This window comes from Oncorhynchus mykiss, chromosome 20 (assembly GCF_057628025.1).
Source record: "Oncorhynchus mykiss isolate SJ-2025 chromosome 20, ASM5762802v1, whole genome shotgun sequence".
In the NCBI taxonomy this organism is placed as follows: domain Eukaryota; kingdom Metazoa; phylum Chordata; class Actinopteri; order Salmoniformes; family Salmonidae; genus Oncorhynchus; species Oncorhynchus mykiss.
In genome coordinates, this window is record NC_143041.1 from 30,185,512 (window position 1) to 30,203,004 (window position 17,493).

At 45.8% G+C, this 17,493-nt stretch overlaps 1 protein-coding gene across 2 annotated transcripts in view; it reads right to left on the minus strand.

Annotated features, from left to right (window-relative positions):
- Positions 1-2,488: 2,488 nt before the first annotated feature.
- Positions 2,489-17,493, minus strand: part of LOC149974562 (protoheme IX farnesyltransferase, mitochondrial-like) — a 76,136-nt gene continuing 61,131 nt past the window's right edge. For both annotated transcript variants that reach the window (XM_090212869.1, XM_090212870.1), the window contains 3 exons: positions 10,134-10,204; positions 6,151-6,383; positions 2,489-3,805 (listed from right to left, as the gene is read on the minus strand). In XM_090212869.1, the coding sequence (XP_090068995.1) occupies positions 3,363-3,805; positions 6,151-6,383; positions 10,134-10,204 (747 nt within the window). In that variant the 3' untranslated portion in view covers positions 2,489-3,362. The remainder of the gene's footprint in view (positions 3,806-6,150; positions 6,384-10,133; positions 10,205-17,493) is intronic.

A 17,493-nucleotide genomic window follows, 5' to 3' on the forward strand; every position in this document is an offset into this window, starting at 1 on the left:
TACCGAGGCATTGGAGGTAAATCCACGACAACAGAGGTAGGCCACTTTACATGACTGACCAGACACACTAAGGCAGCGCGGGGGGAGTCAGCCAGATGATACCGTCAAGAATCAACTCGGTCCTCCTTCGGGAGTCGGGAGTGCATCTCTGTAGGGCTGTATCTTCTGTTAATGGGAGCCTGTAGACGCTAAATTGACTCGGGTTCATTCTTTCGTATGTGTTTAACATTGGGCCATATAGACTAGCCCTACTAGACTATATTCAAATCAAGAAATCTTTTAAATATTTTTGCACATGCACATTTTTATTTAGGCTATACAATTCTAAAAAGCCGAATAATTCCAGAGCCCCTGAATCATGCGGAACCACTACATCCTGTTTAGACTACGCTACTACAGGCCTAGCAACCGACGGTAGGCTAGTGAACTTGATCGACCAAATAACATTGAGGGATCGACCCCATCCACGTTAGAAATGTACAGAACACGAAGAGCCTCGATCTCCTCCGATAGTAAAGTGGAAGACAAAAGGCAACTATTAGGCAACGTCTTTATGTGATCCATCAACTAGGTTGTCGTGAAATGTGAGCCATTTTCTCGTTTAATTCTCTGAGATCAGAGCCCAGATGTCGGGTCACTATGGACATAAAAGCCAGCATGCGTTCACAGTGGATGTCTGGATGGAAAGTTCCTTCCGCGTGTTTATCAATATTTCACTCTTTGTTGTTGACTCTGGCAAAGGCCCTGCTGCCTGACACTCTGGTGCCTTCAGTTGACGGTGATTTAAAGGGTGCATGTCAATGCGCTGTATAGAAGTTTTAAGTTCCAAATGGCACAACTCCCAATGCAGTGCACTAAATAGGGTGCCATTTGGGACGCCAGTAGAAGATACTTCTTTTAAATTAATGATTATGAATACATAACTTTGGGATAAAATATAGGAATTATTCTTACGATTAAATACTTCTAGTTCATGAACTCAAACCAAAACCACATTTTGATACATTTCCCCCGCCTCATTCCAAATAAAGGGAATAAATAGCGCTGAAATATTTATGACATAAAACACGCACGAGGAAAATAAGAACTTTTATGTTTAAGACTATTACTCAAATATAAAACTAGGCTACTTTATTAAAGATGGAACAATTGCCATCTTCATAGGATGATATCATTTACCTGTTAACAAGACAGCAGGTGAGGAATCAAGGCTTCTGTTTGACAAGGTCCATCAGCGAAGGGAGCTCCAGGACTGTAGAAATCTCAGAGTGGAGGCCTGGTAATACGAGTCATAGTCGCTATACACTTGTCATAGAGGCAACAGGTGAGAGCTGTATTAAATGCCTATGAAGTTTGTACAGCATCTGAGATAGGAAGGGAGAGCGAAGTAGAGGTCTGTGTCTACGTCCAAAATGGTACCATATTCCCTACATAGTGCACTGGTCAGCAGTTGTGCACTATTTAAGGAATAGGGTGCCATTCAGAAGGAACCGAGGGGCGAGAGGAAACCCCAGCAGGGGAAAGAGAGGGAGCCGCAGGGGCAAGGCAGACCCCCTTGCCTCCCCGTGGATGGAATCGAGTGAGGTCCAGTCTACCACACTGCTTTCACAGCCTCCTCTGAGCGGATGTTGTAAACGTGACAGGCAGGCAATCACACTGACTGAGCCCTCAGAAGGTTGGCAACTGACATTTCATCTACACACAGAGAGTGAGACACAGAGAAACACACAGACACACATAGGTTGCGGTGGTGTTTTTTCAGCCGATACAGTAACAGCTGTGCTGATATGGAACACTGTATCCATTCTGAGCCCTTTCGGAGGATATTACAGTTCTGTTCCTCTGCAGCATGCTTGGGACGAATCACACAGCCCACTTCAACTAAGGAAGGGGAGGTAAAGAGAATATGTCCCAAATTGCACACCATTCCCTAAATGGGTCCTGGTCAAAAGTAGTGCACTGTATAGGGAATAGGGTGCCATTTGGAACACCAGGATTGTTTAATGGAGGTGGGTGATGTTTAACGTAAACAAGCTAAGGGTAAAGAGTGGAAGGGGAGCATGTGTTGGGACTAAGTGACAGGTGCAGCAGTGGGTTGAGTTTTGCTAAATAGGTGTTGGTGATATTAATATTCATGTGACTAACAGGACATATGTATCTACTGAGGCTACGATTAACCTGAATCTTGACATTACCGAAGTTTTTATGCCCATGCCAACACAATTATCTAGCTGGCATGTGGTGGTGGTGTGTGTGTGTGGGTGATGAATATCTACACAAATGTGTAAGACTCATCCCTTTTATGTCAGATAGCACAATGACATCATCTGCACTGATAGGAATGACGCCCCCTGTGGGAAGGACTTGGTGTCACTAATGAAACCCCCTCTAAATTTGCTTTAATATGGATAACAATGACAACACACTTTTGACACAGTATAATGAAATTAGACAATCAACTGACTCAAAAGTAAATCAAACAAATTGGTTAAATCATAAGACATTTATTGTAAGAGAACATTTGTAATGATTTTTGTGTCTTACAAAAATGGTTTACAAGTTAACTTTTCTCTTTTGTTTTGGTGCAGGTGAACCGTGTAGAGTTAAAGCAGTGTGTTGCAGACAGAAGAATACCCTCCACTGAGATTGCTGAACAGCTAAAACCAAGAGGCATAGGCAATCGTTACAGTCAAGTAACATATAGGCAAGTAATAACTTATCATTGCATTTCAGTGCAGTGGCTAGGTTTCTTTAAAACGTATTTCCTTAATCGATTATTTAAAAAAAAATGGAACAAATATTGACGTAACTCAATGTACTGTTGTCTCATTTATCTTACAAGTCTTCATGTCCATCACAGTTCACTCTCGATTCTTTCTTGACTTCATCTTGTGTTGATACAATGCATGGGTTTTATTCAAGATTGGGGCCCAATTGCGAATCCATAGGAGCAATTTACACTGTACAACGTTCTTATTAACAACAGTCATATACAACATGGACAGGGACTAGAGGGCAGCCTTCCATTATAAATACATATATACACACACACTGAAATGATTCCTTACACTCTGAAGTTATTTCAGGAATTCACAATGTGTGGTTTTCATTGATCAACCATTTCAGCCATGTTGCTTCCACCCCGTCCCCTTGTCTTGAGGGCATGGAGAGTGCAGTTGGTGACCACCACAAGTCCACAGACATACATACACACAGTCCCTAGTACTCCCCTCTCTCAGGGTGCAGAGGCAGAGGGAGGAAGACATGGTAAGGTAATACCTCCATTTGTACGAAGGGTGGGTGGAGAAGTAATGGCCAGTGTGTTGGAGGTTGGATGTGGTGGTGGGGTCTAACGGGCTATCCTAGTTCTGCACGGCGAGGGGCAGGGGTGCTGGGGCTAGGCTCGAGGTCTTGGCCACGCCCTCTTTGTCGGTCCGGGACTTCTTACAGGTGAGCGCCAGCAGCAACAACATAGGCAGGTGCCACAGACTGCAGAAGAAGAGCTTGCGGGCGGAGCTGCGGTCTCCCTTCTGGTAGAAGCGGAAGGCCAGATAACTGATGTAGAGGTTGATGGGCAGGGAGACTAGAGGAAAGGTCCAGGTGGTGACGTCCAGCACAGGGCCCAGGGCCGAGAGACCGATCAGACCCAGGCTGTGGCGCAGGGCCACCCTCTTACACATGCCCGGGTGGGTGACGGACATCATACGGTAGCCTCCCCGGGAGTAGTCCTCACGCAGGTTCCAGCTCAAAGCGTTGAAGTGGGGAAACTGCCAGCAGTACAGGAAGCCACCCAGCAGCAGAGCACCTAGAGAGGGGGAGGGAGAAGAGAAGATATTGACAATGACTAGATAGAGAATTCACAAATCTCTTGGTGTTGAATTTCCCAGTCCCTCTCGCAGGGATTTGTAGGCAAAAATGCTTGATTTTGCTGCAGCAATTCTGACATTTTGGACAGCAATATGCAATGATTCTGTCCAATTTGTCACAAAAATGCACTGAGGGAAGAAGTTCATTGACATGTGGCTTGATTGAACCATATTACCCTCTTGTTTTGCTGCGGTGATGGGTCTGTTGTATGCCACAGAATTGGGATGATTTGACGTAAAATAGTGCGTTGCATAATATGCAGGAAACTGTTGACTTTGCACATTTGTTTTTTTGCCAACGCAGTATCCTGGAGGGACTGATTCCTTTTTGACTGAATCTACGTCTTTTTTCAATCAACTAATCCTTCCTGGACATTTCACTGCCCTGACCCCTATGACACAGCCTCTGTAGACGATACAGGAGATGTTGTGAGGTGAGAGAGTGAATGGGTAACTGAAAACGAGAACATGAATGTTGTAGACACTAGAGTCAGAGAGGAGGAATACCCCCAGTCATTCTGTCTGTTCTGTTCCTCTCAGACCTGTGGTTAAACAGAGCGAAAGAGACCAATTCATCAGCTCGCCTTGCACATCCTGTGTGTGTGTGGGGGCAACAAACAGCCCGGGGCCACGTGTACGGTGTGGCGTTGTAAACGTTCCACCAGAGAGCAAGAAGCAGTAGAGAGAGAAACAGGAGACCCGCCCCGGCCGCCGAGGCACAAAGACTTACTCGGCAGCGCTGCAGAGGCACCCGAGCGTTACATACAGGGTTTCCTTTTGTTTCACTCCGCTGTTCTTGCGTTTTGTAAACACAAAAGAAGCCTAAATCCCGTAGGAAAACAGGGCCTTAAGGCACCTTTACTGCAAACCTCTCCGATCTCACCAAATACAGTGATCAAACAGGACTATAGTGCAGCCTGTAGTTAACAGGACAGATGATGGTAACTATTGTCACTTTAGACTTACTTCTGTTCTATTATTTTATTACTTTATTTTTTGAACGTTTAAATGACCCCCAATTGACCTGGTTAAAATGCCAATGTCCAAGTCATACTTATAGCCGAAACTGAGGGGGTCCTTCTTACATAAAGGGCATGAATGTCATTGTATAGCATGAGAGCAGTCATTGAATCAAGAGGGCCACCAAGGGAAGAGAAAACCCCCAGCGGAAGTTCAATGGGAATAAAACACATTCACTCCCACGTGAAAAGCCCCATAGATTCATGATTAACATTTTGTTGAGAGCAAGTCCCAAGATCTTGGCTTGGTGAGTGTAAACTAGTGTGTGTACCCTACGGAGAGACCCCGGTGACAAGCTGCAACACAGTTCACAGTTGCCATAACAGAACACTTAACATGTCTGCCAAACAATCTGGAGAGGAGAGAGGAGACCCCCCTCTGCTCTGCCTTCCTCATCCACTAGAGATGTGCACGCACGCGCACACACACAGCTAGCCGAACATAAACACACACAATACTGTGTGTGTGTTAGCAACATGGGACTCTGGGTTATGGAGTATGTAAATAAAAGGCTGGTCGTAATGGGGGGGAGGGGGGGGGTCAGGCCTGGTCACAGAGGTCCTCGTCAACCCAGTGAAATACATACAAACTCTGTTGTGTTGAATGTCAGTTGTGAAAGAGGCCTCACGGAGTCAAGCAGAGACTAATTGTGTTGGAATGACAAGACAAACTGTAGAAATAGAATTGAACCTATAGAATAGCTGCAGTTCAGTGGAGACATGGATATACAACATGCAGAAATTCCCTCTAGTCTACACTACAGCCTAGCTCCTAAGTCTCCTGGGAGTGACCACACAGTAGGTTCATTTAGGCTGTGATAAACCGTGTATTTCCCACTAGCTGGATATCTAGTTTGGAAAATAATAAAATCGCTCTGAAGTGTCAGATTTGAACCACTTTATCAGAGTTTAACATATGTAACTTTAGGAATGAACACCAATGTATTATCATGAGTCTACACAGAGTCTAATATGGACATATGAACTTTAACACAACACAGCTGCTCTTTGACCCAATGTTGGAAGAACAAGTATGGTGTATCCTTTTCTCTCCTCAATCCCCCATTTACCAACATATTCAGTTTGAACAGCTCGTCATACACCGGCTGCTTCATCGTGAAACATAAGATGGGGTGTATCATTACTGTGTGTGTGTGTGTGAGGGAGACCCATAGGACCAAGTATCATGACTGTGTGTGTGGGAGAGGACACTAGGACCCAGCAGAGAGAGGCGTACAGTGGGTGCGTGTCCTCCAGTTCAGTACCTGGGTCCAGAGCACCTGTAGCGGCCGTCCAGCCCATGATGGGGGGAATGGCCCCCACCACCGCCCCCACCCAGGTGTTGATGATGCTGAGCCTCTTCAGGGGTGTGTAACAGCAGGTGTAGAGGAAGATGTTGAGGGCCCCCAAGGCCCCTGTTAGCGGGTTCACAGCCAGGGTCAACAAAGTGATACCAGGGACACCACAGACTAGGGCAAAGCCCACCGCATGGAGTGGACTGTGCGACGGAGGAAGAAAGGGAGGGAAGGAGAGGGAGAGAGGATAAGGAGGGAGAGATCAGGAGGGAGATAGAGACATCTCTTAATATAACTTCCCCACACTATTTCACCAACAACAAATTCAGCATACAATAGAGAGCTAAGCTTTCTTCAAAATACTGAACACCTGAAAGACACAGAATACTGAACACCTGGCTTAAAGACACAGAATACTGAACACCTGGCTTAAAGACACAGAATACTGAACACCTGGCTTAAAGACACAGAATACTGAACACCTGGCTTAAAGACACAGAATACTGAACACCTGGCTTAAAGACACAGAATACTGAACACCTGGCTTAAAGACACAGAATACCGAACACCTGGCTTAAAGACACAGAATACTGAACACCTGGCTTAAAGACACAGAATACTGAACACCTGGCTTAAAGACACAGAAAGACAGAATAGAACAACAATTGTTATCATGCTCTGATTGAGATATGTGGACTTGTGGAGATTATAGGAGAAGATGACAATAGTCCCATGTAAAGACACACACACAGCAAGTGCCACACGGCCGGGCCACACACTCGGAGACAGTTAGTGGCGGTCCGGCACTCAGTCTGAAAACATGGGCTTAGAGGAGAGCTCATGTGATCAGCGTTTGTCAGGGATAAAAGTGGCCCTGCAAGACAATGAGCATGTGGCTACGAGGCTGTACGCATTACGCACGCCCAGAGATCAAACCATCCTCAGCCCTAACCACAGAGGCTCCCGCTTTTAACCGGATGAAGACCTCCTCCTCCTCCTCCTCCCGCTGTCTTTTATTGAAAGCAGCTAGCTAGCGACTGACTCCAGGGCTGGTTCAAGTAAATATGCTGTAAATTAGAGGGAGGAGATTTGGAGATTAAAATCTTGAACAAACGCAGCAGGCCTTCTGAAGCGAAAACAGGCTTTTATTTTGGGAGATGGGGTATTAATGTGATTAGTGTGTTATGTCTGTTTTATGTGGCAGTGGTGTGTGTAAGTGTGTGTGTGTGTGCGCGCTGAGTTTGGGTAATCTCTGTGGGGGTCGAATTGAGGACTGCGTCTCCCGGCCTGTGGGGAGGGGGTTGTCTGGCCTTAGTTTACAGTTGGACACTGTCCCAGTCATAACGCTGTCAGCCGGGGTGGGGGGGTAGTCAGCACTTAGCCCATGTAGCTGGCTGGTTGGCTATAAGAGGGAACTTACCTTCCACAACTGGTGGCTAAGACAAGTTCTTGACCCAGGTTTACAAGTTCTTCACCCAGGTTTACAAGTTCTTCACCCAGGTCTAAAATAGGGGTACTAAACTCATTTCAGGGAGGGCTTAGTGTCTAGGAGGTTTTTGGTTTTCCTTTCAATTAAGACCTAAAACAACAACCAGGTGAGGGAAGTTCTTTACTAATTAGTGACCTTAACTCTTCAATCAAGTACAAGGGAGGAGTGAAAACCCACAGACACTCGGCCCTCCGTGGAATGAGTTTGACACGTGCTCTAAAAGTTCTTCAAGCTCGAGTGAGAGAATGAAGAGAGAATGAGGACTTAGACAAGAGCATACGTTGGGGGGTTGAAGGGGTGTCTTCAGCGTGATGAGAGGGTGGTTGGTGGCAGGCTGGCAAGAAGAAAGTGTCTGGAAGAGAGTGTCATGGCTTCTCCATTTAGATCAATGAGGGCTACACGAAGGAATGGCTCAGTGTTCAATTGAAATGAGATCCACACAAGAGTGTGATGTGCTAGAGGAGACGGTGGTGAGCCGAGTCCTCTCTCTCTCTCTCTCATCCATCTTACCAAAGGTCCAAAATCGCCACATGCTGCAACCTCAATGTCTTCAACCTCACACCACAATAGAGAATGAGTTCATCTCATTGAGATTTCAACAAGAGATTAGAGGGAGAGCTCTGCAAAGTTGTCCAAACAGATGATCAAAAAGACATCCACCAGTATGCTCTGCTATACATCTAGCTGTCTAAGGACGGTCTTCTAGAAGACCCAGATTAAACTAGACTAAAAATCACTTTCAATCAACTTTTCTTTATTGGACATACTTTGTGATCTAGGCTTGAGCTGGGTCCAGGGAGCCTCATGGAGAGGGTGGAGCGAGGATGGAGCGAGAGAGAGAGAGGATAGAGAGAGAGGATGGAGAGAGAGAGAAAGGATGGAGGGTGAGAATGTGAGATACTGAGGGCTTGCTTGACAGGGACTGTAAGTGTTGTCTGCGTCACAAATGGCACCTCATTCCCTATATAGTACACTACGTAGGCTATGGTCATATTCCCTACGTAGGAAATGGGGTGCCATTTGGGATGCTGCCGTAGCCATCCAGCTGGTCCACATCGGGCCACAGGTTGTGTGTGTGTCACACACAGTCCTCAGTCACGTCAACACCAGGATGTACGGACAAAGCCAGGCAGCGGCAGCACCCTGGGTCTGTTTGGAGAACAGTTTACATCCTAAATCTCCAACTCAACAAGAGGAGTGTCCCTTTAAACAACACATCACATGAGGATTCCACTGTGGACAGGAGGAGATGGGGCCAGGTCAGGGTTCAACACCAGCGCTTCAGCATCTCACAGTTGTTATGGTAGGAGTCTTCTCATTTACCCTGGAGTTCCCTATGCCAGGGATCATCAACTAGATTCAGCCCCGGGACCTTTTTCTTCTTTAATGGATGGTCATGGGGCCGGAACATAATTACAAATCATTTTATACTACAGATTGACTGCAAGAAGCCTAAACATGTATATTTGACTAAAGCATAGTCATTTCAAAACTTGCTTCGATTTGTATACAATCACATATCTCTATTATGAGTGGGAATATTTCAAAACAGATTTCTAAAATTAAAATCAACTGGAGCTGATTTGCTGGTGTTTTTACAGTCTTATGCCAAACAAAGAAAAACATTGTTGTATTTATTTTGCTGGCTAGAGCGAGAGTGAGTGAGAAAGAGAGGAGAGAGAAAGAGAGGAGAGAGAAAGAGAGGAGAGAGAAAGAGAGGAGAGAGAAAAAGAAGAGAGAGAAGAGAGAGAAAGAAAGAGAGCAGGTACAGGTAGCCTACACCCTCCTCCCAGCCTGCCAATAAATAGTATCAGGTTACACCTGGCAGGTGTGGAAGGGGAGGACTGGTTGGTCCTGCAGGCATACTATTTCTGATCTGATATTGGCAGCAACCTTCCTGGCTCCTGGCTGTACTCTGCTACTCTGTATAGACAGCCTGTAGCCTGTCCCAGGCTTGGCACCATAACTAATTGGGAAAAGAGTGTAAATGGATCTGTGATATGGGTGGTGTTGCTGTGCTCTGCAGCACTATTGTCTAATTGAAGGTGTGCTCCCTAACTCCCCTCGTTATCACGAGACATGCAATAACACAGAGCTGTTATTACGCCAAGTGGCAGGATCCAGTTTCTCCACTGGTAATACACTTGATCAGATAACCTACTCAATATGGAGACGGCATGATAAGGGAAGTGGCAATGTATTTGGTGATGGCAGCAAGGTATCAAAGTCAAGGGATTTTATCCGTGTGAAATAAAGGTCGAATGATTGTGAAAAATATATTTTATGCAAAATTGTTGTGAGACAGAAACAGAAGTAGACACAAAAAAACATCTCCCAAATAGCACCCTATTCCATATGTAGTGCATTACCTTTTGACAATGGCCCATTGAACTCTGGCCAAAAGAAGGACACTATATAGGGAATAGGGTGCCATTTGGGATAGAGATAACAATTGTAAGTTTACCTTATCTGTCCCCTGACCAGGGGCCGGTTCTTTGTGCGGTTCATGTTGGAGTCAAAGGGCACCTCAAAGTACTGTGGAGAGAGAAAGAGAGAGAGAACAGAGTATGGGTTAATGGAGAAGTCAAGGAAGGAAGGAAGGATGGAAGGAAGGAAGGATGGAAGGAAAGGAAGGAAGGACGAACATACAGCTCATATTCAGAGGCCTTTCAAGTTCTTCTTTGTAACCATTCATCCTGTCAACCCACCATTCCCTAAACTGCCTGGCTATGTCACCCATCACCACATACACCTGGTCAGTGGCACTTTCATAACCCTATCTCTCTGGCATAGTTTTGGTCTTAACCAATATCATCTTCTATGGGAGCATGAGAGGCTTTGCTACAAAACTTTTAGGGAAAAGTTTTCTGATATTGTTCATGACCAAAATGAGGCTAAATTGTGGTAAACATACAGGGGAAGATACACAGCAATGTATTCGTCGGACATCTGCAGTGAAAGAACGTGAGGGGAGCAGCTCAAGACAAATCTCTGAGCAGAACAGCGGCCCTTCACGTCGCAGAACGGGGACTGAGGTGGGATGTGGTTAGGAGGAGGTTGCTGGGGTCTAGGGTACATAGGGGGAGGATTATGTGAAAAACAACATTTTTCTGTTTTATGATCTACTCTGCTTCAAAGTGGCCCCAAGAGATCAGCTATGTGTGACTAAAACGCAAACACATGGGGCGCTTAAATGCAGGAACCAACTAGTATGTGTACGTGTGTACATGTGTGTAGGCCTATGTGTGTGTGTACATAAATCTGAGCCAGCACACTAATGATGAAAACAGACAGAGCACTCAGACCAGAGTCCAGACAACCAGAGAATATTAAGATCCATTACTTCTGAAATATGGCTGGAATAAAATAAATAAACAGATAATACACTTCTCTCCTCCATCTCCCCCTTCCTTAATTTACGGTCCTTTTGACATAGAAAAGCCTCTATATTTAAAAACACCCGTGGTGGGTAATACGTTTCATATAGAGTACATTTATATTTCGCTAGAGGCCTTCGGAGAGTTGGGTCATACCACTTTAGTTGCAAAGCGGGGGGGGGGGGGGGGGGGGGACACTTCTTTGCATTATCTATGACAGGGAAGTCTGTCAGCTTGGCCTGTCGGTGTGTCCCCTCTGGAGACCTAAAGGAATGGATCGTCTTGACCTGATATGCTGCTTTCTCAGGAAAGGAAAACCTTTTTGGATAGATGAGAGGTTGCATAGCAACTTGCAGGATTCACCCGTGTTCTGTGTCTGCCTACGAAATACGTTATAAAAGGGGAAGGCACACTGAATTGTTCCTCAAAAGAATCACTTGTACTACAGATATGACTAAAACATTCCTGACTACTTCATGACCAGTCTAGCAGGTAGGTGTAACGAGGCCCTCAACAAAACTTGTAGCGTACGCATAGCAGTGTTTTAGAATACTGGACCGTTGGCCTTCATACTTTTTGAATTCTCCGTGCAGCTTAAGCAATTTCTCCAACTGTTAACACATTCAAATAAATAGAGGACGCGTCCCGGAACCGCGTTGGCTGGGAATTATGGCGAGGTGCACGGTCAGACTTCGTATCCTCAGCCCCCGCGGATGGTGTTCTCAGAGCCGCGTAGCTATGTCACAATGGGATGCTGGACTATCACGTCTCAGTGTCTGTGGACTACGATATACGCTTGAAACAGGTGGGCAACTGGTCAGGCCTAGGCTTCATACAGAGTGTGGGGTTGATAATTGATGCATTTCATTTTGTTTCAGTGGCAGGTTGTGTAACATAAGCTCACAGCCACCCAAAGGGATAAAGTTAGTGGTGGGATAAGCTAAGCTCCATATAAAGTCAGTCTTCCCCTTCCCTCTTGAGCTGAAGTCTGCTGTGCTGGGGCTGATGACGGGCTGGCCTGGGTTGGGAACAGCTGTGGCTGCGGCTATGGGACCCAGGACTCAGGCTGAGGTGTTAATTCTATTTCCTGGGTCAGGAAACGCGTCAGGGGGTCAGGGGCCGCGAGAGAGAGGGAGAAGAGAGGTCTGTATTGCAGTTGGAGCGGCAGCCAGGGCGAGAGCAGAACTGTCCCTCGTGCAGACCGAGAGCTCACATGCAGGACTGTCCCTCGTGCAGACCAAGAGCTCACATGCAGGACTGTCCCTCGTGCAGACCGAGAGCTCACATGCAGAACTGTCCCTCGTGCAGACCAAGAGCTCACATGCAGGACTGTCCGTCGTGCAGACCAAGAGCTCACATGCAGAACTGTCCCTCGTGCAGACCGAGAGCTCACATGCAGAACTGTCCCTCGTCATGCAGAACTGTCCCTCGTGCAGACCGAGAGCTCACATGCAGAACTGTCCCTCGTGCAGACCAAGAGCTCACATGCAGGACTGTCCCTCGTGCAGACCAAGAGCTCACATGCAGGACTGTCCCTCGTGCAGACCAAGAGCTCACATGCAGGACTGTCCCTCGTGCAGACCAAGAGCTCACATGCAGGACTGTCCCTCGTGCAGACCAAGAGCTCACATGCAGGACTGTCCCTCGTGCAGACCAAGAGCTCACATGCAGAACTGTCCCTCGTGCAGACCGAGAGCTCACATGCAGAACTGTCCCTCGTCATGCAGAACTGTCCCTCGTGCAGACCGAGAGCTCACATGCAGAACTGTCCCTCGTGCAGACCAAGAGCTCACATGCAGGACTGTCCCTCGTGCAGACCGAGAGCTCACATGCAGAACTGTCCCTCGTGCAGACCGAGAGCTCACATGCAGAACTGTCCCTCGTGCAGACCAAGAGCTCACATGCAGAACTGTCCCTCGTGCAGACCAAGAGCTCACATGCAGGACTGCTCGTTGGTCACATAAAATCACAATCGTTTCAGTTTCCAATAACGACGTCATTCTGACCTGCACATAAAACTCTGACACCCACATAACTGTACCTCTGCTTTGCTCCCCCTTCCCTACAGGCCTGTGTGCAAAAATACCAGGAGTGCAGAAGAGAGGAGTGTATCCTGGAATACAGCCCTAGCGTTTGGAGCAGGGTTGGGGTCAATTCAGATTTTTTTATTTATTCACTACAATTCAACTCATTAATTGAAATTCAAAATTGGCCACAATCCCACAGGATGTAGAATTGTAATTTGTGTTTGAGTGACAGGAAGTATAATTTAATTCCACTCAGTCAGTCATAGAACATGAGTTTCTATGACTTCCAGTTACCAAAGAATAAATCACTTCGAGCCCGACCGATAAAAATCGGTTGATCTTTTCACAGACACACTTGTATCGGCCTTTATTCCACAGATAAAGCGCCTATATTATATACATAGAATAAACAAATGACGGTCAATTTTTGACATTTTCAATGGTAGCCTGAAGAGGGCACTCTACGAGCTGTTCATTGAACATCATTCAGCCCGAGGTCACAACGTGAAAGAACGTAGGCATGGTGAGTAGCTTGCCACAGCCAACATATTAGAATATGTAAATAATCAAAAGTAAACATCACCAAGCAAGCAGCCCTGTCCTCATCACATTCTCACTTGGTTAACATTAGCTGGCTAGCTAGCCGGCAAGGAGGTTAACTTAGCTAGTTAGCAATCGGTGCTACTTATGTGCCAAAACTGGACAGGCGCCAAAGTGAAAACTGTTAGTGTCTGGGCCTAATACCTTAGCTAGTGGGGCTTATTTTGTTAGTTTTCCGAAATATGAAATAATCAAAAAGCAAGACAGTTGGCGCAGATCTATCCTTCAGGCCATGTGCACTAGCTAAATCAGAATGTGTGACAAACCAGTGCGGCAAGCATTTGCCTGCATAAATGTTCTGCCATCAACGCATTCCATTTGCAATTGAAATGTATAGCCAATACCTTTTGTATTGAATAACAGTGTAAAATAGATATGGTTCCTGTAAGACAAAATTGTCGTAATGACCAGCTAGCTTTTGCTTGTTATAACCAAAGACTATGTTATGGATAGACTGACAAGATATTTGTCTCTCTGCCCTAACAATGGGTGTCGCTGTCCACAAAGCGGTACGGTGGGCGGGCTAGCTCCCACCTATCCTTTCTTTGGATTGGTGGATACATCTCATTATTGTTACCATTTTTTGAATATTTGATGAGGGTTGTTGACGTCAAACGCCTGTATTCAATGGAGAGAGATGGTATGCTACTAGCCTCATGCCAATAATATGCATAGCCATCGAGACAACAATATATTTTTTTTTGCCGGGATGTCACGTACACTAGTTATATCAGTACACTCGTAACAACTTAAGCGTAACAAAACTTATATTTGATCAAATCAACCATACGTAGCAAATAAGCCATTCATTTTTTGGACCAAATTCAACACTCATTGACCTCCATACAAAAACTCCTTGCGTGGTGGGTGAAACAAAAAACGCCACCTGCTGGAGGGAGACAGATTTTCCACTGAGTTGAATGGTTGCCATAAAGTGTTTGTTTACATGACCTTTGTTGTAAACACTGTAGTAAATCTACTCAAGACAAATGCTGATACTGACATCTAGTGGTGACATTATGAAAAGCATGTTAGTGCATTTCAATACTTATTTGTGAGCTTGTTAAATTCCTTCAACAAGCCACCCCTTGTGGTGGTTTAGTACAAACACTTCTACATACTGCTTATCCACTGCCACAGACAGGTACAACTTAAATATGTGTCCAAGGCAAAATAAACAAGTTTTGTATTTACTGTCGTCTTTATAAAGGATATACACTGAACAAAAATATAAACGCAACACGTAAAGTGTTGGTCCCATGTTTCATGAGCTGAAAGATTCCATACATTTTCCATATGCACAAAAAGCTTATTTCTCTCAAATTCTGCACCTTGTACTGAGGACAATAAAAGGCCACTAAAATGTGCAGTTTTGTCAAACAACACAATGCCACAGATGTCTCAAGTGTTGAGGGAGCGTGCAATTGGCATGCTGAATGCAGGAATGTCCACCAGAGCTGTTGCCAGATAATTTAACGTTTATTTCTCTACAATAAGCCACTTCCAACGTTGTTTTAGATATTTTAGCAGTACGTCCAATCGGCCTCAGAAATGCAAACGACGTGTACCCACACCAGCCCAGGACCTCTACATGAACCCAGCAGAAAAATAAACATTATTTTTTCAGGACCCAGTCTTTCAAAGAAAATTCATAAAACTCCACATAACTTTAACCTCTTTACAATGAAGATCTGTAAACACAGTTTCCATGACACTAATAGCTTACAGATGGTAGGCAATTAAGGTCACAGTTATGAAAACTTAGGACACTAAAGAGGCCTTTCTACTGACTCTGAAAAACACCAAAAGAAAGATACCCAGGGTCCCTGCTCATCTGTGTGAACGTGCCTTAGGCATGCTGCAAGGAGGCAAGAGGACTGCAGATGTGGCCAGGGAAAAATTGCAATGTCTGTACTGTGAGACACCTAAGACAGCGCTACAGGGAGACAGGACGGATAGCTGATCGTCCTCGCAGCAGCAGATCACGTGTAACACCTGCACAGGATCGGTACATCCGCACATCATAACTGGGGGACAGGTACAACAACAACAACTGCCCGAGTTACACCAGGAATGCACAATCCCTCCATCAGTGCTCAGACTGTGCGCAATAGGCTGAAAGAGGCTGGACTGAGGGCTTGTAGGCCTGTTGTAAGGCAGGTCCAACACCAGACATCACCGGCAACAACTTTGCCTATGGGCACAAACCCACCGTCGCTGGACCAGACAGGACTGGCAAAAAGTGCTCTTCACTGATGAGTTGAGGTTTTGTCTCACCAGGGCTGATGGTCGGATTCGCGTTTATCGTCAAAGGAATGAGCTTTACACCGAGACCTGTACTCTGGAGTTGGATAGATTTTAAGGTGGAGGGTCCATCATGGTCTGGGGCGGTGTGTCACAGCATCATGGGACTGAGCTTATTGTCATTGCAGGCAATCTCAATGCTGTGCGTTATAGGGAAGACATCCTCCTCCTTCATGTGGTACCCTTCCTGCAGGCTCATCCTGACACCTGACATGACCCTCCAGCATGACAATGCCACCAGCTATACTGCTCGTTCTGTGCGTGATTTCCAGCAAGACAGGAATGTCAGCGTTCTACCATGGCCAGCAAAGAGCCCGGATCTCAATCCCGTTGAGCACGTCTGGGACCCGTTGGATCGGAGGGTGAGGGGTAGGGCCATTCCCCCCAGAAATATACGGGAACTTGCAGGTGCCTTGGTGGAAGAGTGGGGTAACATCTCACAGCAAGAACTGGCAAATCTGGTGCAGTCCATGAGGAGGAGACACACTGCCGTACTTAACGCAGCTGGTGGCCACACCAGAAACAAACTGTTACTTTTGATTTTGACACCCCCCCCCCCTTTGTTCAGGGACACATTATTTCTGTTAGTCACGTTAGACAAACTGAACTTGTTCAGTTTATGTCTCAGTTGTTGAATCTTATGTTCATACAAATATTTACACATGTTAAGTTTGCTGAAAACAAACCGTTGACAGTGAGAGGACGTTTCTTTTTTGCTGAGTTTATATATAGCAACATGTTTGATGTATTATGTACAAGATACACTATATATTAAAAAAGTATATATTTCAACCACACCCGTTGCAAACAGGTGTTTCAAATCGAGCACACAGCCATGCAATCTCCATAGACAAACATTGACAGCAGAATGGCCTTACTGAAGGGGCTAGTGACTTTCAACATGGTACCATCATAGGATGCCACTTTTCCATCAAGTCAGTTTGTCAAATTTCTGCCGTGCTAGAGTTGCCCCGTCAACTGAAAGTGCTGTTACTGTGAAGTGGAAACGTCTAGGAGCAACAACCGCTCAGCCGCAAAGTGGTAGGCCACACAAGATGACAAAACGGGAACAGAGTGCTGAAGCTTGTATGGTGTAAAAATCGTCTGTTGTCGGTTGCAACACTCACTACAGTGTTCCAAACTGCCTCTGGAAGCAACGTCAGCACAAGAACAGTCAGTCGGGAGCTTCATGAAAAGGGTTTCCGTGGCTGAGCAGCCACACAAAAGCCATCATGAATCATGCTTCACCATCTGGCAGTCCGATGGACGATTCTGAGTTTGGCGCATAGCAGGAGAATGCTACCTGCTCAAATGCAGTGCAAACTGTAACGTTTGGTGGAGGAGAAATAATCGCCTGGGGCTGTTTTTCCATGGCTAGGGCTAGACCTCTTCGTTCCAGTGAAGGGACATCTTAACGCTACAGCATACAATGACATTCTAGCTGATTCTGTGCTTCCATCTTTGTGGCAACAGTTTGGGGAATACCCTTTCCTGTTTCAGCATGACAATTCCCCCG